Source organism: Stegodyphus dumicola, chromosome X2 (genome assembly GCF_044657685.1).
Source record: "Stegodyphus dumicola isolate Sdum_Otavi_A_Nest chromosome X2, ASM4465768v1".
Lineage (NCBI taxonomy): Eukaryota > Metazoa > Arthropoda > Arachnida > Araneae > Eresidae > Stegodyphus > Stegodyphus dumicola.
In genome coordinates, this window is record NC_140781.1 from 2,954,981 (window position 1) to 2,977,569 (window position 22,589).

General features: G+C 34.9%; 1 protein-coding gene across 5 annotated transcripts in view; it reads right to left on the reverse strand.

Annotated features, from left to right (window-relative positions):
• LOC118200014 (neuroligin-4, Y-linked-like) overlaps positions 1-22,589 on the reverse strand; it is a 986,473-nt gene that overhangs the window by 214,729 nt on the left and 749,155 nt on the right. For all 5 annotated transcript variants that reach the window (XR_015039134.1, XM_085809618.1, XM_085809619.1 and 2 more), the window contains exon 6: positions 19,305-19,493. Coding sequence is in view for 4 of the 5 variants with exons in the window: in XM_085809618.1 (XP_085665744.1) it covers positions 19,305-19,493 (189 nt within the window). In the remaining variant the exon portion in view is untranslated. The remainder of the gene's footprint in view (positions 1-19,304; positions 19,494-22,589) is intronic.

Here is a 22,589-nt window from a genome sequence, read left to right on the forward strand (position 1 = left end):
ACAGGGATGTTTCGGCCTTCAGTCGCATTGCGCTCCATGCTACTTTTTCAATAAAGCTTCTTTTTATCCCTCTGATTTCTCTTTTAGTAAGTGTTGCTTACATTACTCATGTCCTTTTGTATTGGGGATCTTACGATATTAAATGTGTTGATTTGGAAAGCTTTTGTACAAAGTTATATTGAAAAAACCGTCTCGTCCTTAATTTTTGCACACCAGTGTATAGCAGCTCATACATGATTGCAGTAAAGCATCTGGCCAAGAGGAAAGCACAAGCAAAAGTGATACATCGGTTCATAGAATGAAGAGAGGGAGACAAAAGTTTCAGTTTTCAGTTTTGGTTTACAATTTGGTGATTGGTCAAGAGAGTATCTGCATTAAGGGTTACGTAAGATCTCATGATTAATTTTAATGATGCAGTTTAGACTTACAGCGCTATTTTTAGGCTAGATAGATGACGTTCCGAAATGAAATAAAAAATAAAATAAGTTATAGTGAATTAAATTTAGAAGTTTGATTTCATATTTTTTATCTTACACATTCACCCTTTCAAAGAGAAAAAGGCGGAGAGACAGAGAAGCCTTTTTGAGAGAAAAAGAATTAGAGCAGCAAAACATGAGAGACATTATTTTGAAATACACGAAACATATTAGCTTCTGAACAATAAAATTATAATACGTAAAATTTTGAGTTCAAAAATAATTTTAAGCACTAATACACATATCCAGCTTTTTGGGCATATCCACTTTAACAAACTCATACGTTAAATTTTCTTGAGTGATTATGTGAATTGCAATACAGCACTTCATTATATTAAAAGTATAATCATACTCTATTACATGAAAAAATAAAAATCCTATATAAAAATTTTAGCAAGGTGGGAAGCCTTCAAAGTTTATATGAGGAGGGTAAAAGGAACAGTTATGCAGAGGGAAAACAGGCCTGTCTTTTCTGTACCAATACTTCTTTGGTATTTGTATATTAATTTTAACAATATTTAACATTCTCCCATTTATTTATTATTTCATATAGGCATCATTCTCAAAATAAATATAAAATTTTTTAAATTCGAATTTTTAAACAATAATCCTATTTGCAAAATAATTTCAAAATTCTTATCTTGTCAACAAAATAAATCCAAAATTTTTTACATTAATTCAAAATTTTTGACAAAATTTATAATTACTAAAAACAATAAAATTTTAAAATCTTCCCTAAATAAAATCTTAGAATACTTGTACATTTTGATATTTCGCTAAAGCAGTGCCACAGTTTTTTATACTCATCGAATTAAAATCATTTTCTAAGAAAACATCACACTTTCAGATTTAAAAAATATAACCAGTTATTGAGCAAGTTATTTTTAATGATGCAGTTAGAGAAAAACTAAAAAAAAAAAAAAAAAAAAAAAAAAAAAAACTTTTTATCACGCAAAATGGCTCGAATTTCTCATGTATAGGACTGAAAATCCACTGGGATTTTCCCACGTAGGTTCGAATCCTACCGACTAATTAATAAACTGTAATATTGTGGTAGTCAGGCACATTAATGACGAAGCTTAGCATCAGAGCGAAATGACGACACAGAAGAATTTAACTTTTTAGCTCCATATCTTTTTTTAATTCAAACGGCAGATTCTCTTAGATTAAATTCTCCAAAATTCCATATTTAATAGTGATTTACTAAATAAGATTATCTTTAAGTTTAATGCGTCATATTATTCGAACAAAGAGCCAGATGGGAAGAGCAGAAGCAAAAGTCTGATAGCAGCAGGAGGAGAAAGCAGTCTCTGCCGCAAAATGACGGGAATTCCTCATTTATAGCAGCGGTTACGTAACATGCTCGAATGTTCTCGAAAGTACTGGTCTAGGGGGAAGATCCTGAAATTGCTGAAAGTTAGTTAGAGGTTGCCTGTTAGAGCAAATCCATCGTATTTTTTATATTTTACATATATAGATATCATTTAATGGTTGCGAATCATGACTTTGATTATATATATTGGGCCATATAAAAAGTCTCCACAGATTTTTGGTACATTTTTGAACAAAAAAGTATTTTATTGAAAATCAGTTTTAATCAAGTACATCTTGACAATTATTATCTATGACCTTTTTGCCATTTTTCAGTGAGCTTCATAATTTCATCGGCCAAGAACTTCTGTGGTTTATCGTCGAAAAACTTGGCCAAGTGATTTTTCAGAGGCGCTTTGATCGACCAGTTTTTTTACCATCAAGAGAGTTTTGCAGAGATCGAAACAAATGGTAGTCAGATTGTGCATGGTCCGGGCTATACGGAGGATAGATCAAAACTTCCCATCAAAATTTATATTAAAATACTGAAAAGGTAGCTACTAGAATAGAAGAGAAACACGCCAATGTGACAATTAAAATCGGAATAACAACCTTGTATTTAGCGTACATATATTAAAACACTCAATTGATTTCGAGGGCAGCTAAAGGTCCCTCCACATCAGGAGAACGAAATTACTAGAGAAGGGAAAAAGAAAAATAAAGCATTGGCAAAGGAATCTCAGAAACACGTGGTCGTAACCGGATTTTGAATCAGATTTACACTGGCCGCCTATTTTTACTGAGCCAGGCTATCTGATCAAACATATAAAACATAGACTAAAAAGCAAACAAATCAGGCAAGTCAAAAAATAGGGAGCGAGGGGCAACTGCACATTCACGCACCAAGTCTGAACCTCGAATATAGGGAAAACAACCTCTGTAACGGCATTTAATACCCTCCGGTAGTATAGTTCGACCGTCTCAAGCGCAACCCTGATTGCATTCTTCCAAAACACATAGACTCGTCCGAATGGGGCGGTATTACTTGCTCCGACGTGAAGGTCTTCTTTTCTTCGGAAAGAGCTAATGCTGGATGGAAAGAAAGTCCCCATCCTTCCACCCTATTTTGAGAATAATTCGGTCCGAATGGCGCATGCGTGTTTACGCTCATGGTCGCGGATGAGGCGGTCGAACTGTACCAAACGCGAGGAGGCAACGCCATCTATCGGCAAAAATAATAAAGAATTATGATAATAGAATTTTAAAGGCGTTAGGGAGGACTGGATTGCACTTAAAATCATTCACTAAACATGCTAAATTCTTGTGAATATGAAACGCCTCAAGAAAATCCAATTCACCAACGGAAGAAGAATTTTGGATAATTTTTGCAGAACCAAAGTCAAAATTATGATTAAATTTCCAACTATGATACGCTATTGCAGACTTGTTAATTTCGCCTTTCAAGAACATAGCATAGAACAATGTTCTTCAATTTCCCTTTCAAGAACATTTGGCATAAGATTCGCGAATATGAATCTTATGTCCGCAAGTAGTTCTTGTGTGCTTCCCACCCCCAGCGCCAGACTTTCTGCTTAACAGCGGTAATGCTCTGCTTACAGCGACTAGTGTAAACAAAACCAAAAACGTTCTTCTTAGCACGGCTATTTGCTTTATTAATGATGGTATGGGTAAGCTACATCCAGTCAAAACATTACTTGATGGCGGCAGTACATCGTTTATAAGCAGAGACTGTGCGAATAAATTCAATTTTGAGAAGGTAAACATTCTTATTTTTTGTAATTAAATTTTAAAATTTTAGATAATAGTCTAATTCCCATGCTAAATACTCTAGTTCTTCAAGACAATCCCTCTAGAAAAGGAAACGAAAACTTTAACTGTTTCTTGTGTACTGTAGATTTGTTTTATTGTAACAAAGTTTCCGAGATTGTATTAAAAATACGGATGCAAAGTTTCATGCTGTAAACATTTTATGACCATTTTTATTTTATTTTGTTTTCTTAGCACCGTATTCCCCTTTACTTTGTTATTAAGCCATGAATTTTATGTCTGTGACTTAATTTTTTCAATATTAGCTCTTTGTCTCATATTCCTAGCACTAGAGCTATAGCAATGCCTCGCGCGGTGAGCTTAATCCATTTCAGGACGACGTTCGTTATGTGCAGCTTTTGTTAAGATGGAAAAGGACTTTCGTACTTTAAAATGAGAATCTATATTTTCTCTTTCGAGCCTGATTAGAAAAATAATGACTTTCGAGCCTGAAAATAATGACCATTATAAAAAAAGAACATAAAAAAACTCTGCCTATACTTGACCAACTAGGAAATGAGTAGTAAAATTTCTGAATACTGGTAGTTCCATCCAGGTAAAAATTCCGGCGAACGCTTTGGCTGCATGAGAAGTTTCGTGCTTTACTCATGTGTAAGGTAAATTCCACCCAGTTTCCCTTCAAATATTTCCAATGAATGCATTCCTTCCCTTTTATAGACAGACCTCTTATGCTTTGTCGAAATCTAAATAATCCAATCCATTTCAACAACAAGGAAAGTCCCAGGAATTTACTGATTCATTATAAATACAATTTACGATCTCTATTGTACGTACACAAATAGCTGTATAAATTCCATTTCTACTTAGACGAAAGTCCTAAAATTTCCATTCGAGATGAAAGTCTCAGCTGTTCTAGACCTAGTTATAAGTCTTTGATTTATTGTAAGTTCCAGATTTGCAGAAGATGATTATAATAATTTGCTTTATCTTTTACATTATGCTAATCCTTAAGTACTGCGCGCATTACTGTTGAACAGAATTGTCACTCTGTTCACCTCAATTGATTGGTCTGCCGTTATTTGTCAGTGGCATCTTCTCACGGCTTCAAAAGTTCGTTGAGGATTTCAGTGATACCTTTAATCTGGGTTCTTCCGTGCTCCCTCTCAAAACAGGTTTGCATTTTTAATGGTAATATTATACTAAAAATAACTAAACATTTATTATTTTTAGTGGTAATATTATATTAATGATTAAGAAATGTGTTCATATACACCTTATCAGGTTCAATGTTTCTTCTAACCTTCTTCGGAAACATACAATGACCTGACTAGAACAGAGAGCTTACTAAAGCTATGTTCACTAATTGTAGTAAGTAGACAGGATACAGACGAAGGGTATACAAAACCCTTTATTTTTTTCTTTATATACAATGACTTCCGTACTTCGGAATACAATGACCCTCCACTCGGGGTCTAACTTAAAAGATATCAAAATAAAACTAAACTCTAATTTAACTTTAGAATAAGATTGGCCTTATAATAACAGAAAGCGTATGTAGCACAGAGACTGTGAACACTACAATACGTTTAATTTATCAAGAGGATTAAAACCTCTGGCCTGGAAGGCAAAGTAGCAACTGCGTAACTTCTAAGGTAAGCGGCCTGCTTCGAACTCACGGCTTCCTCTCTTCTGCTTGGCAAAAAGGCCACACTTAAATACTTGGCGTTCGCCAGACAACTTTGCATAAACTCCTTCACGCTTATAATTCTGGCCGGAAGTAGAAAATAAGAAGTGATAGTAAAGATTTAAAATAAAATAAACGTTAGTAAAACTTAAGATCCTTACATACTTCCCGCCAGAGTTAATTAGTTTGAAACTGAGGTCTAAAACGACCTTGTTGAAAACTTTTAGCTCTAGAAACTAACGCGAGGCCAAACTTTTACAATCATAACTTAGCTGGAAACTAGAAAATTTTAAAAGAAAGAAATTTGTTACAATAGCAGCTCCCGGAATATACAACAATCTTTTTTCTTTTTCATCTGTACTGCATCAAAACAGGAGCTTTATTCAATTCTGGTTCCTTCCAGAGATCTGGAAGGAAAACTAGTTTAATGAAATGTTACAGAATGACATTGCAAATAACATATAGAATATACTTTTCTTAACATTCTTATTTCATTCATGACTATTTTAGTTATCTCTCCCCGTGCTCTCTGACATGTGTTGTAAAAACACCAAACACGAATGTGTTTCTGTCTATGTGTTCAACACTTCCTCCTACAATCAAAACACTAATGTGTTAAAATTCAACATACGAGACCTCTTAACACACCCTAATTTCAACTCTCGACCCTGAGGTACTTTTCTGAAAGTGGCTAACTCTAAAGTGTAGCGTCAGAGAGCCTAACTACATCATTCAACCTTTAACACATATTCACCATGATTTAATCTTTACAGTCACACGAATAACAAATTTTTTTTAACATTACTTTCACTTTTACCATATCACGTTATTTCTAAACATTCAAAATAACAGTTCACATGTATACAAGAACATATCAAGATGCCGTTAATTTTACACATTTGAAAACATACATTAGTAGTACATTGTTAACTTCTATTCTTTTCAAAGCAAGTGCCAATTCTTTCTACATTGAAATAATACTACATTTCAAAAAGTCTTTCAGACTAAAACTTCTTTCTTGTTAGAATGTTTTAAATAAAATTTATACAATAACTTTTTACAATATTTAAGTCTTTATACAACGCTATTATACATCAACTTTAGTTTTACGCGCGAGTAATTGAAAAACATAATAAGAAAATCGGTCACAACTCATTTCTCGCCCTTTTGGCGATAAAGGTAGACCTCGCATGAGGTAAAACTTCTTGAAATCTGCCACTTGCAGTAAGAATGAAAGATTAACTTAAGTTTGTAAAGTAACATAAAATTTTACTTATCTTTGTAATATTCAGACATCCTTTTCTGGGCCCAGTCTTTAAAGGTGCTGCAGACCGTAGCTTGGTTGATCCTCCTTCTTGTACGGGCTCGCCCTTCAGTGCTTTCCTCTGGAAGCTTCCGTTTTTCACCACTACGGCCACCCTTGAACATCTTCCTTCTGTCCTCTGCTTGTGGTCTTGGCCGTTTGAAGGCAGCTGGTCTTGGTGGAACCGGGAAACTTCTGTCGTGATCCTGCTTGGACCTCGTTGTTGGCCGTTCAAATTTTTCTTGTACTTTTTCCTCCGCCGCTGATGGCCCTTCCGCAGTTCGGCGACTTTTGCTGCGGAGAGTTCTGTCGGATGAGTCAATCTTCCGTTTCACAGCCGGGTTATAGTTGCCGTCCTTTCTCCCGGTCTTTTCCACATACGTCGTCCTTCTCCCTTCTTCATTCTGGGGGTGTTCGTGAACTCTGTTTTTTGGACGGTGGAACGGCTTCTTTTTCTTTGTACCTTCAATTTTTCCGCGGGGCAATTTTCTTTTCACTTGCTTCTGTCTCTCATTGGCTTGCCCTTGTACTTGTCGTTTTCCCACCTCTGGAACTTGTACCTGCGGTGTCTGCCGTACCGGATCCTGCAAAAGATCTGAAAAGATTTGCATTTTATTACGGTCATAGAATGGTTTTATCTGGTCAATGTTTGCGGAACAGGTTTCACCATTTCTTGCCTTTAACACTACAACAGCGTGAGTTATTTTTTCTATAACATATGGTCCTTCAAAGCGTGGAAAAAATTTGGCAGTTTTATCTTCTGGTGCTGAAGAAAGTGAATGCTTAATTTTTAGTACTTCATCCCCTACTTTATAAGTTACTCCCCGTCGTTTCAAGTCATAATACAATTTTTGTTTTCTTTGTGCTACTTCTGTATTCTTTTTTGCTTCTTTTATTAGTTTTTCTATATCACCCATTTTAAATTCTGGGGCTCTTTGTTGCACATAAAATAGTTTATCTAACGGTGTTATAACCTTTCTGCCTAGAAATAACTCAGCAGGAGTTTTGCCCGTTGTATCATGTTTTGCGGTCCTAAGGGCGAAAGCAAATTCATTGACATAGTTATCCCAGCTTTTATGAAAATTTTTAACATAACTACGGATAATTTTCCCTATATTTCTGTTGACCCGTTCCGCTATATTTGATTGCGGCCGATACGGGACCATTTTTAAATGACGTATGCCCAGTTTTTGGCACATGTCTTCAAATATATTACTTACAAATTGAGGACCATTATCCGATATAACTTTTAGGGGCGCCCCGTATTTTAAAATATATTTATTTAAAATAGAATCGGTAACTAATTTCGCGGAGGCTCGTTTTAAGGGCACAATTTCGGTCCATTTACTAAAATGATCAACCATAACAAGGAGATAGCGACTTTTGTTTAACTGACTTTTTGGGAAAGGGCCCAATAAATCGATGCCGATTATTTCATTTGGAAATTCGGATTTAATACTATTTAGAAACCCGGCCGGGCGGAAATTAATATAATTAACGGCTTGACATGTTGGGCAGGACTGGACATACGCCCTTGTTAACTTTTGCAGTTCAGGAAAGTAGACTGCCTCGCGTACGCGTTGAGTAGTTTTTCGAATACCAGCATGAGAAGCTAAAGGGCTGTCATGGAGCTCTTGCAGGATATTTAATCTAAGACTAGCTGGGATAACAGGTCGAAATTCGTTGTTGGAATTCGTAGTTTTTGTATAAAATAATAGACCATCTATTAGTTCGTAATGGGCCGCCCTATTTCTTATCGCCACAATATCTTGGTGGCTAAAATTTTCAGGATCCTTCAAATACTCATAAATACTTCCAAACTCAGGATCCTTACCCAGTTCGGTTATTACAGTTTCTCGGGAATTTATTGTACACGCTGTCAGCATTGCAACTTTTACGGTATTACCCTGTTCGTCTAATTTAATTCGTGACAGGGCATCTGCTAAGATATTTTCCTTTCCGGGGGTATGCTTGATTACCAGATTATATTCTTGCAGCTTGAGTGCCCATCTTATTAACCTTGGGGATAAATTTTTTCCAGAGTACAATCTAGTTACCGCCGCCTGATCAGAATATACTGTTATCGGCGCCTTTCCAAAATAGACTCGGAACTTTTGCACTGCTAACAGAACTGCAAGTGCCTCTCTCTCGGTCGCGGAATAGTTTCTTTGTGTTTGATTTAAAGTTCGGCTAAAAAATGCTACTGGCTGCTGATTTTGCGAAAGTACCGCTCCTACCGCATAATCCGAAGCATCCGCTGAAATTTCTAAATTTTCATCCTTTTCAGGAAATTTCAACACAGGGGCTTGCGTTAATGCTTGTTTTAATTTTTCGAAAGCACTATTGGCTTCGGCCGTCCACGAGAATCTTGCCTTTTCCCTTTTTAATTTTAACAATGGCTCAGCGATAGCCGCAAAATCTTTTATAAAGGACCTATAATATGAACAAAATCCTAGTCTTACATCTCTGGCTTATGAACTGCAAAAAGTAGAATATGCCTTCAGAGGGCAGTGTTCTGCAAAAAAGAGTAAAAGCATGCGAGTGTACTCCCGCCTGGGGTAAGTGTTGAAAGAGATCTAGAGTTGTGAATTAAAAGCTGTAGTTCCTAACTTTAAAATGTTTTCGAGATTTATTGAGTGTGAATTTTATTAAATCAGCATATCCGGACAGAGCCGGAATTAAAAATGAATCAGCGACATTTAATGGTGAATGCGTGGAAACCAAAACTGTACTTTTCTTCCAACATATTTGTGTTGCGCAACTTGTGTTCGTAATAATGGAAGAAAAGAAATGATTTGTTAAAGTGGGAAATAGCCACGCTAAAGGGTAAAATCACCTGTTTAGGAACATTTAGGGGAATCTGTGACTGAAGCGATAAACGAAGGTATGTATTATAATCAAATTAGTAACTATGAGCACAGTGAAGGGATGTATAGTTGAATTACAAAAGGACTATTTTACATTACTTATAAAAGTGGATATTAGAGAAGCAGAATCATATTTAGAAGAAATGGAAATTAGTCTAGAAAAAATCAAAGTCAGATTAGAAATATTTTTACATAAAATAAATGTGAAACATTCTGTGAAAAGTACTGAGAATGAACAAGTTAAAGTAAGTTGTGGATACTTGCACTAAAATAGCCCAGGATGTAGAGCTTCCAAAATTGAGTTTACCTATATTTCCCGGTAATAATTATGAATGGATAACTTTTAATGATTCATTTAAAGCTGCTGTGCATAATAACGATTATTTTTCAGAAGGACACAAGCTCCAATATTTATTAACAGCAACTAAAGGTGATGTACTCCAAGTCGTAAAATCACTCCCAATTTTCTATCAGATTTATGAAGTCGCTTGCTTACTGTTGGAAGAAAGATTTTCAAACCACAGACAACACGTTTTTTGCTCACATTTATCAATTTACGTTAATCCCAACTATTCACAGTGAATCTACTAGTGTTTTACTAAATTTATTTGATATTATTTTCGAATGTACAAGATCGTTAGAAATTTTAGAAAATAAAATTGATGGGTTTGCTGATACAAAGTTTCTGTATGTTTTGCTACAAAAATTAGATCCGTCGATAAATTTATTGCTTGAACTCGAATTCTGTATACAGAAATAATGTTTCCAAAATGAATTTCTGAAAAATCAAGCAAGAAACCTTAGAAGAGTCTAGATTTTCTAAGAACGCGAACCGAAAGCAGTATTCTAAAGGGACTGTATTGCTAACTAGTGTAAAGTCATCTAAGTGTAGTTTCTGTTTAGATAATCATATTATATATAAGTGTCCTAAATTCCAAGACATACAAGTGAATAATAGCGTTGATTTCCTAAACACGCAAGGATCGCGCTTAACTGTTTTTTAAAATATAGTTGTCTGCTGTACCTTTCCCTGCTGGACATGACGAATGCACTCAAAGAGAATATGCTTAGCATTCTCATCACCGCTAGTATAACTTTTCAGGAAATTTCAACACAGGGGCTTGCGTTAATGCTTGTTTTAATTTTTCGAAAGCACTATTGGCTTCGGCCGTCCACGAGAATCTTGCCTTTTCCCTTTTTAATTTTAACAATGGCTCAGCGATAGCCGCAAAATCTTTTATAAAGGACCTATAATATGAACAAAATCCTAGAAAAGAAGAGAGCTTCTTTGCCGTGTTTGGAGTCGGATACTTTTGTACAGCGATTATTTTTGATTCATCTGTCTCGATCCCTTTTTGCGATATTTTGTAACCTAAATATTTTAATTCAGGGGCTGCAAATTTGCATTTTTCGACATTAACTTTTAGACCGGCCTCATTTAATAAAGAAAACACCTGTCTTAAATCCTGTACATGTTGGTCTAGATTATCACTAGTAATAATGATATCGTCTAAATAGATAAATGTGGACTTTCCGAGAACAGGTCTTAACACAATGTCCATGCATCGCTGAAATGTTGCTGGGGCGCCTGAAAGGCCAAACGGCATTCGCAAAAATGCATAAGTGCCAGACTTGGTTATAAAAGCAGTCTTAGGCACGTCCTCAGGCCTGATCCCTATTTGAAAATAACCATTCGTTAAGTCTAAAGTTGTCATAAATTTGGTTGATTTTATGTTCCTTAAAATTTCTTCTATAATCGGTAACGGATATACCGGATATTTCGTTATGGAATTTAATTTACGGTAATCAATAGCGAATCTCCACCTTTTTGGATGCTCCAAAGGATAATCATTATTTTTCTTACATTAAACCACCGGACTAGCATAACTACTTGAGATAGGCGTTACGATCTTTTTACGTAGCATATCGGTAATATGCCATTCTATAATTTTTTCCTTATTCTTATCATACCGGTATGGTTTTTGACGAACCGGCAATGCATCTCCTGTGTCAATACTATGGTTAGTAACCTGGGTAAATCCTGGAATATCACTAAATAAGGAAGCAAATTCACTTACCACTTGTCGGATTCTATCTTGCTCGTCATTAGGCAGGTGGTCGAGATTTAACCTTGGTGGTTCAACCTTTTCTACACGCACTGGTTTCATCGTCAGCTTAAGAGACGCTTCATTAAAATCCAGTGTAGCTTGTGCGTCTGAAAGAAAGTCTATTCCTAGTATTAAGTGTGCTTGCAAATTCTTTACTATAAAAAACATCACCTTTACTTGTTCGTCCTTGATACGGATGTACAAAGGTACTTTACCTACGCACTTACATTGTTCTCCTTGCGCCGCTAATACTGTTGTATTATCCGCATTATATATGCGGTATTTGCGAAAATACTTTCTAAAAAAGACTTCTGCCACACAGGAACACTGCGCGCCGGTATCCAGGAGTGCGGTGGCCGGGATATTATTTACCAAGACTTCAATCTTCGGAAGAGTTAAATTTTTCACCATTACTGTATTTAACTTGTAGGAAGAGGGGTTTTCGTGGCCTTCGGATTTCCGCACCCTCTCGTCAGCAGAAATCCGTTTTAGTTTAAATTATTTTTCCTTTCGGTGCTTTCCTTCTTTCTCCACTGGCCTTGAGACTTTTTTCCTGGGTTGCTATTGAACTGTCGACGTTCGCCGGCTGTTTTTGAATGCTCGGGTTTCCTTGCCCACTGATTCGCTTTTTCTCCGTAGCCATGTGCTTGAGTTTGCTGTAGTCTTGGCGTACCAAATTGGTTTCGCTGTTGATATTGGCGTCTTCTTTCGACGTCCGCCGTTCTTCTACTTTCAAACTGGATTGCGAGCTCAAATAACTTTTCCAGTGTAGTCGGATTTCTCAATTCAATAAAGTCTTGCACTTGGGGTAGTAACCTCGGCAAAATCACTTGAATTATTTCAGGATCCGGACGGTTTCCATACAAGAGCTTGAAAACGTGAATTTTTCTTAAAATAAAACTCGACATGTTTTCCATTCTTTGTTGATATATACTGAAAAGTTCTGTTTCTAATTTCGCACGATCCCTTACAACAGGGAAGGCTTTTAGTAGGGCAGTCTTGAAATTTTCGTAGGTATAGGTGGGACTTCCTGCTTGACCCAAGAGACTTCTGCCGATACATTTGAACCAGTTAAGCGCTTGGCCCCTCAAAGCGCTGGTAGCTAAGGTAACTTTTTGAAACTCGTGCACGGGGTAGAGCATGAAGTGGTCAACCAATTTTTCCAAAAAACTGGTTACCTGTGAGTTTCCATTAAACGTTGCTTCTGGTTTCATCGAAGCGCGCATGGTCTGGACAATATACCCAAATCCTTCCAGGGCGGCAGCTGGCATTTCTGGATTCTGAGCTGTTTCTGCAGGCAGCACAGGTTCTTCTTGAAACTCGGCCATGTTTATTCTTCGTCGGGCGCCACTATCAGGTTCAATGTTTCTTCTAACCTTCTTCGGAAACATACAATGACCTGACTAGAACAGAGAGCTTACTAAAGCTATGTTCACTAATTGTAGTAAGTAGACAGGATACGGACGAAGGGTATACAAAACCCTTTATTTTTTTCTTTATATACAATGACTTCCGTACTTCGGAATACAATGACCCTCCACTCGGGGTCTAACTTAAAAGATATCAAAATAAAACTAAACTCTAATTTAACTTTAGAATAAGATTGGCCTTATAATAACAGAAAGCGTATGTAGCACAGAGACTGTGAACACTACAATACGTTTAATTTATCAAGAGGATTAAAACCTCTGGCCTGGAAGGCAAAGTAGCAACTGCGTAACTTCTAAGGTAAGCGGCCTGCTTCGAACTCACGGCTTCCTCTCTTCTGCTTGGCAAAAAGGCCACACTTAAATACTTGGCGTTCGCCAGACAACTTTGCATAAACTCCTTCACGCTTATAATTCTGGCCGGAAGTAGAAAATAAGAAGTGATAGTAAAGATTTAAAATAAAATAAACGTTAGTAAAACTTAAGATCCTTACAACCTTAGCTGGTATTCGTGCTCTTAGTTTATGCAGAGATGCATATTTTCTCTTACGCTCTATTCGTGCTCTTAGTTTATGCAGAGATGCATATTTTCTCTTACGCATAGCCAAAATTGAATGTAAAACGAATTTATTTCCGTTTTAACATATTAAAATATATGACGATATTCGCATGCGGTTTGTTTTGCAGGACATTTTCTGATTTTCTGATAGCACATTGATTCCTTTTCGTGGATGATCGCTATCCAAGGCAACACTGCTTATTGTAACTACAGTATTTTATATCTTATAAGACAATAGTGATGACGATTTATCTTATTAACAGATGACCTAAGCTTACTATACTAATGAGTACAGCAGAGTACCATAGATTTATTTTTCTTCCTTATTATTTATTACCTTAAAATGTTACCCTCTATAGATAATTTTATTGCAAAAATTCAGATATAAAACCTATTTCATACAACATGTACATTATCGCAAGTAATATTTAGGCTTTCGTGCCGGGCAAAAATTATGCAAGGATTATCAACAACGCAAGATCTTGGGATATCCAACGCTCCCGAGTAATTCAAAGATAAACTGTAGCACTGCAAATAATAATAACTTTCTCGTTTTGCGGATACCTCAGTCATTACTTTTTTATTATCCAAGTTGTTTCTTGTACGTAAATAAATGACTTTCAATGTTATTCGTGACCGATGTTTGAAGTTAATGTAGCACAACGCGCCCTGACGGTGAAATACTGATCCAAATACTTACTTCTCAACCTTCCCCAGAAGTCTCTTTCGTTGCAGTTCATTTTCTTGTTAAATGCAACACGTTGTACATTTAATTGGATTTCTATAGTTTTAAAAATATTTTTACATTGATATGTAATAGTCTATCTTAATTAGGTTACTCGAGTAAGGCCATATACACGTATGCATTCTAATGATGAGTAAATGATCAGTAATCATGAGTAAAAATTAATCTAAACCACAGTCAGTGTTAGTAATGCGTAGAAACCTTCGGTATAAAAATATGTAGTTTAAAACAAAGCAGCATTTTCTCTAAAAATAACTGAGCAATTCAGAAATTCAGGTTTTTTAACCAAATTATATCTAGAGAAATCTTCACCGAATAATATTCAGAGGAATATCAAGTTTAAGCAATTTAAACTACATTTTAAAGCAGATGTCAAAATCTTGGGAAAAAATGTAGCAAGCAAACTGGACGGAAAGTGTATTTAGGCAATTTAATCTATTTAAAAGTTCCCTAACGCTTGCCTTAAATATCTTAAATCATTTCGTGAGTTACTGTAATTACTGCGATATCAAAACATATGTTCAATATTTTGCAAGCTCAATCATAAAAAAATGTATAAAGAACTTCAATCTGGAAAAATGCAATTGATTTAGTTAAGCTATTTAAGGGGACTCATACACCTTAAAACCCATAAGATGTTCGAATAGGTGACTGTTGCAAGAACTGAGATAACTTATTTATTTTAAAAGCAATTTCTGCCAACTTTTTACAGATGATTACATAATATAGCTGCTTTCTGAAATAGGAATCAGAAAGGTCGTGTTGCCACGAATATTTTTATAATTTAATCCGCTTTGTGACAACATTTTTCGTCATGTTTCCAACTTGCGCGCACAGTTTAAAACATTCTGTTTCAGAATTTAATTCCATATTTAATATATAGCTTTTATAACATTTGGAAACTACTGTGAACCTAAAATTCTAAAAATTTCACGTTAAATTTTTATTTTATTTTGAGTAGAGCTTATAAAATGCATTTTATTAAAAAACATTTGTAATATTTTCGTCCATAAAATTTTTCAATATTAAAATATTCATCAGATTGTTGGTTCCGTTAGAAAATAGTGCCCATATAAAGAATTCCATCAAATTTCAAGTATGTACCACTAGCCATTTTTAAAATATCATGCGCGCAAGGTGGGAACATGGCGAAATATTTTGTCACAAAGAGAATTCAATTACACAAATATTTGTGGCAACACAAACTTTCTGGTTACTAGTTTCCAAAGCAGCTATATTATGTAGTCACCTGTAAAATGTTGGAAGTAATTGCTTTTAAAATGAATAAAATATCCCAATTCTTGCAACAGTCACATATTCGAAGATCATGAGGGGTTTAAAGTGTATGAGTCCCCTTAAATTAGGTAATCCTGTTGAGGAGTATAAGTCTAAGGAGAGATTTCCAAAAAACACCGGTGGACATTTTAATTACACAAGAAAAACAAAAAAAAGTCTATTTCCAAAAGACACCGGTGGACTTATAAGGCCAATGGCCCATTAGCTAAAGTTCAGCTTTAGCTAATGGGCCATTGGCCTTATAAGTCCATTTCTATTAGATATTTCTGCTGCATCTTTAGTATAGTAATAAATACTTTTGTGAACATGCTCTTATAAACTAAACCATATTACCATCTATTAAAGAAATACGGATTTATAAAATATAGAACAGCTTTTTCTCATCTACTAACATTCCGTATTTAAGAACATAATTCACATGACAAGGTGCATAAAATTTCGAAAGACTGCTACATTTTTCACTGCCTGCCCTCTTTTTTTTTATACTGGAATAATCTCTCCGCCATATCTAGACACACTTATATTATCCAGTGCTCAGTTGTTTTGAACTGGTTAAATCCTCTGAGTGATTCATAAGGATGAAAAGAATAAATATTAAAATTAGAAGAGCTTTAGTTTAGGTTCAAAACAAAGCTGAAAAAATTCGAAAACGCATACCTTACATAATTTTATTCAACTTCTTTAGCTTGCACTTTTGAGCTGCCCAAAAGCGTGACAGACAGCCGATTTATATGAAATTTGACACTTATTTCTTTCGCTAGAAGTAGAACTAGACGATGTGAGATAATTTTATAATGTAATTCCTTTTTCAACCGGTCTGAAAATGATATTTTTAGTTTTTCTCTCTTCCAAAAAACTAGGGAAAAAACTTTACAGTACTTAAAAGATCCTCTAAAAGAAACGGAATAATTTTATATATATCCATATTATTTTCACACCATTTCCTTCTGGTTACGTGCCAAAATATAGCATTAAATTGCTTTGAAATCCATAGCCATTGGTAACATATTAGTTACAAACAAGATAAAATCTTATCGATCTTATAATGATAATAATGCTCACTTGTATGTTCATTTATCAAGAGGATGTCCGTTTCATCACTATAATTGTATTCGCAAGCTTTGCTTGGTTTGTTAATTATGACAAACTACGTTAGCGTCATTTGCTTAAAGCGTGATGTCTTTTTAGTGAGCCTCCAATGCAATGTGCCATGCAAGCTGTTCAGTCTTACATCTCTGGCTTATGAACTGCAAAAAGTAGAATATGCCTTCAGAGGGCAGTGTTCTGCAAAAAAGAGTAAAAGCATGCGAGTGTACTCCCGCCTGGGGTAAGTGTTGAAAGAGATCTAGAGTTGTGAATTAAAAGCTGTAGTTCCTAACTTTAAAATGTTTTCGAGATTTATTGAGTGTGAATTTTATTAAATCAGCATATCCGGACAGAGCCGGAATTAAAAATGAATCAGCGACATTTAATGGTGAATGCGTGGAAACCAAAACTGTACTTTTCTTCCAACATATTTGTGTTGCGCAACTTGTGTTCGTAATAATGGAAGAAAAGAAATGATTTGTTAAAGTGGGAAATAGCCACGCTAAAGGGTAAAATCACCTGTTTAGGAACATTTAGGGGAATCTGTGACTGAAGCGATAAACGAAGGTATGTATTATAATCAAATTAGTAACTATGAGCACAGTGAAGGGATGTATAGTTGAATTACAAAAGGACTATTTTACATTACTTATAAAAGTGGATATTAGAGAAGCAGAATCATATTTAGAAGAAATGGAAATTAGTCTAGAAAAAATCAAAGTCAGATTAGAAATATTTTTACATAAAATAAATGTGAAACATTCTGTGAAAAGTACTGAGAATGAACAAGTTAAAGTAAGTTGTGGATACTTGCACTAAAATAGCCCAGGATGTAGAGCTTCCAAAATTGAGTTTACCTATATTTCCCGGTAATAATTATGAATGGATAACTTTTAATGATTCATTTAAAGCTGCTGTGCATAATAACGATTATTTTTCAGAAGGACACAAGCTCCAATATTTATTAACAGCAACTAAAGGTGATGTACTCCAAGTCGTAAAATCACTCCCAATTTTCTATCAGATTTATGAAGTCGCTTGCTTACTGTTGGAAGAAAGATTTTCAAACCACAGACAACACGTTTTTTGCTCACATTTATCAATTTACGTTAATCCCAACTATTCACAGTGAATCTACTAGTGTTTTACTAAATTTATTTGATATTATTTTCGAATGTACAAGATCGTTAGAAATTTTAGAAAATAAAATTGATGGGTTTGCTGATACAAAGTTTCTGTATGTTTTGCTACAAAAATTAGATCCGTCGATAAATTTATTGCTTGAACTCGAATTCTGTATACAGAAATAATGTTTCCAAAATGAATTTCTGAAAAATCAAGCAAGAAACCTTAGAAGAGTCTAGATTTTCTAAGAACGCGAACCGAAAGCAGTATTCTAAAGGGACTGTATTGCTAACTAGTGTAAAGTCATCTAAGTGTAGTTTCTGTTTAGATAATCATATTATATATAAGTGTCCTAAATTCCAAGACATACAAGTGAATAATAGCGTTGATTTCCTAAACACGCAAGGATCGCGCTTAACTGTTTTTTAAAATATAGTTGTCTGCTGTACCTTTCCCTGCTGGACATGACGAATGCACTCAAAGAGAATATGCTTAGCATTCTCATCACCGCTAGTATAACTGCAGAAAGCACTTGAAGCAAAAAAAGCCCAATAAAAGTAATCTTATCAGAGTTGGCATAGCTTCGAGAGGCAGAAGCACTTTGTCTTCAGTTCAAAATCTTCGGTTTAATACTCTCTAACATGTTTACATTTCTGCTGAGGTAACGAAAAGGAGACGTTTTAGTAAAAGCTGAAATTACAAATAACTGGTTGACGCAAAAGAATGATACTTTATAAATGGTATACCAGTTGTGCATTACGATAAAAAAATCTTATAGATGTGTTAAATGCGAAAAGAAAGCTATCTGAAAATTAATTTGTAGACATGCTTCAATGGATAAATGTATAACTCTTCGATATTGAGAAAAGTAGAAAACAAAGAATCCGATTTTCATATTTTGAGTAGCAAGAAGTACATTTGAGGCATAGATTCGGAAAACAATAATAATTGCAGCGATGGCGAAAATGACAGTGGAGAGAAAATGTGGAGAACATCCATGCTAATGTCTTGGCCTATTTGGCACACGAGGTTTCCTTGCCGGAAGGGAGGAATGTCTTCCGTCGACTACCTTTTAAGGAAAACTGGTGAGTTTCACATGGAGGAAACCATAAAAATTTCCATGCAACCAACCCATTTGTCAGCATGAAAGTCCGGGTCGAGCTACCATTATTCAGAGGCTTAGCCACAAGTAGGTTTCGACAACCTAGTTTTCACCACTAACCTAGTCTTCGATTATTAGAGGTGATTACGGTCCCGTTTCCCTCGGATGATCCAGGTTCTACATTACAATTTTTTAAAAATTTTAATACACCATGTTACACAAGAAAACCACATAAGTCCAAAAGTTTCGAAGGAGACAAGTCTCAATATAAGAAATGTTCTGAAATAAATATAGCAGATATGCAGGTAAATAAATCGCACGTTCAGTTTGAATCATTATCCGTAAGTCTAGGTTTAATATTAAGCTTAAAAGTATGAGATTTTTAGTACATTTTCTATAAATAATACTATTAGTATACTGTTCTTACCTATAGGAGTTAAAACAGGGCCTTGGCGAACAATCCCATCGTAAGTAAGTGGGTTATCGTGATCGTCTAAAAGATGATGCTGAGATGCAACGCCAGGAGTTGTGCCTTGACGATGAAGCTTTGGAATAAGACTTAGCCAAAAGGAAAGTCTGTGAGCATGATAATGGTCCTTAATTTTTGGCTTCATGGCTGAAAAAGGGGAAGGATTAATGAGATATAGCTGCAAAACTGTGCATAAGATGCGTAAAATTCAATTCTTGCACTATTTAAAAGCAATTTATAGCATAATGCATTTATTAAAATATCTGACGAGACATATTCGAATAAGTGCCATTTGTTTTTACTAATCATAGCATGAAACGGCCTATGTATGAATAACTAGTAATATATATTACCAATACTAAGAAATACACGGAAAATTTAGCAAAATGCGTGCTTAAGGGATTTGAAATATGATCTGAGCAATTACCTGTGCCATAAAAAAGACGATCTCAAACAATATTTATATTATTTTGCACATTACAGCAGAGAGAGAAAAACATCGATTATTCTTTGAAAAATTTCCCCTTTTCTGACCAGAAAAGCACGTAAACATTTAGCAAAAACACTGAGTGATATGGCTACGCAATTTGATGAATATTTAGCAGAGTGCTTGTTAAACCTTTCATTTATTATTTAGTAAACTCTTTATCCCCAATATCGTGTGGCTTTTGAACTTAATTTTCATATTTATATGCATTATGCTGTAAGATTCTAACTTGTGAACTTTTAAGTTACAGTTAAAGTTGAAGAACCTTAAGAAATGGTAAGCGAATAATCGCTTGAGTTCGTGAGAAAGAGAACAAAACATAAGAAGGGTGAAACAACCTTTTATTACTCCAATAAAGTTTTAACAGACGACTCCTTTCTTGGAGTTACAATAAAGCCTCCACTCAAGCTTGATCTCAGGAAACTAAGAACTAAAACTTAACTAATCTAACTAAAATGATTTAGCTGAAGCTATCAAGATTTTAACAGAGTTGGCCCCTTAACGCTAATTAACGGCGAAGCTATCGAGGGCCTAAAGCACGGCCGAGCGTAGTAATAGCTTAAGAGAGAGAGTAGCCTAAAAAGGCGTACGCGCGCTATTCAGATTCACTAGCTCTCTAACGAAGTTAGTAGAACTGCACATTAAAATACTTCTCCTCATTTGCATACAAAGACGATTCGAAACATACGTTCTGACCGAAAGTTATAAGCTTGAAATTAGGAAGAGATGGGAAAGTAACTTTAACTCAAAATTTAACTGTTAGATAAATAAAGATAATCCTTACAATGTTATACAGTTTTTGAGAAACTAAAATATAGCTTATTTGAAAGAAATGTAAATTTATGCTCCCAAACCAATAAGAAACAATCAAAAGTTAAATGTTTATTTAATATTTATCTTTAACTGTGCTTTGAAACTGCTACAAAATAAAATTTAAATACGTCTGACATTTCTGCCTGAGGTAGATTTCTGCATTAAACTGAGAAAATGTGAATCTACTTCTAAATATATCCTTGTGAGTTTTCGATCTGTTTCGAAATAAATTTACTTTAGTCATCCAGTTTCGATTACTTTCGATGTTCGTTTACTTGCACACACATTTAGTTACATTTCGCTAGATACCAAATTTTCAGTAAGTAGTTTGCACACAAGTTAAATTAGCATTCTGCGAATCGAGTTTTAGTGCGAGGGTTTACGTTTCTCCTGTCACTTATATCATTCTAAGTCCATATGTCCCTCGCTAGCCTAAGGCAATTCTGACAGGTTAAGTACTGCATGATTTGTTACTCTCAGTTGCTCCTTCGCTTGTCGCACGCAGAGTAGTGGTATGTTCTGTGCTCAAAATATTCGGGGAATTTCACAGTACAATAGAACTTCTGTAAACTAGCTTCTATAAACCGAAGTCTCTGTTATCCGAGCCAGCAATCAGTTTTAAAAACTCCTTAAGAAAATGTAATATCATTAAGATGAATACAACGCAGAATGAATTCGTAGACTGGTTTAAAGAAATAAAAAGAGAAGAAGGGCATTGCTAAAAATGATGCTTTGAAATTATAATGCTGAAAATAGCGAAATGAGTTCTCAAGATTTGAAAAATGAAGAAATCATTCGTGCCCTGGATTCAGAGAAAAATACGAGGGCTGTTTCTTACGTAAGTTCTCTTTTGCAATTAAAAAAAATCACCTTCTGAATTTATATATTATTCTTTATTTTTCTGCATAATTACTTTGTCAGTTTAAGCATTTATCTAAACGAACAACAAATGTCTGCATACATTCCACTCAGAACTCTGCTGCCTGTGATGACAGCCAATTATTAACGGTAAGTTTCACTTCTACATTAGTGTTTCGAGGTCTTATGAAAATATCTCACCCATTTTCTCACTTTACTGTCACTCACTGCGTTGTCAACGTATACTTCATATACCTGGCTATGAATATCCGCGGCTTTCATGTTTCTCGCTGTTAAGAACCAGGTGACTGACATTGTTTCACAATCGGTGAGTTGCTCAACTCTCTTCAACAGTTTAATCTAACACTATGAAGAGCACAGAAAGAAGCAGTGAATGAAAGAGGTATCGAGTACTTCACAAAGAATGCTGAGAACCTGCGAGCTCTCTTATTCTCGTGTGCACTCACCAAATTCCAAACAATGATCACAAGCAAAACTTACTTAAAAAAAAAATCTCCGTAAAAATTGCAGTGATGGAAATGATGTTAAGTAAGGTGATGAAATGGAAATTGTTATTGTAAAAAGTAGCCATGCTTAATAAAGAAGTTTTATAAAGAAATTAAAAAAACTCGTAAAAAAGAAAATTTTGATGCTTTTCTTATGAAATTTTATTAGTCAAAAATTGACGTTATCGTCTATTGTCTGATAGAGTAAGAGTACTATCATAAAAGAATAACGGATTTCTTTTTAAAATTGTCTCATAAAATGCGTGTATGAAATTTGACAAATTTCTGCGATTTGCGTAAATTTTGATAGAGTTTGTTTATAACAGGTTTTCAATGAATATTTTTGTTTCGAAATAAAATCTTGAATGGGTTACTTGGTTAATAGAAGAAAATACATTTTATTTACGAATAAAATAATTCGTTAGAACATATTTTAAAAGACCTTGTGGATAGAAAATTTGGCGTGATTTAAAATTTAGCGTTTCCTAACCGAGTTTTTGATTCTCTGAAGTGGTTATAGTCTCAGTTATCTCTGATAATCAAGGCTCTATTGCACCTATAACTTCAAATTATTAGGAT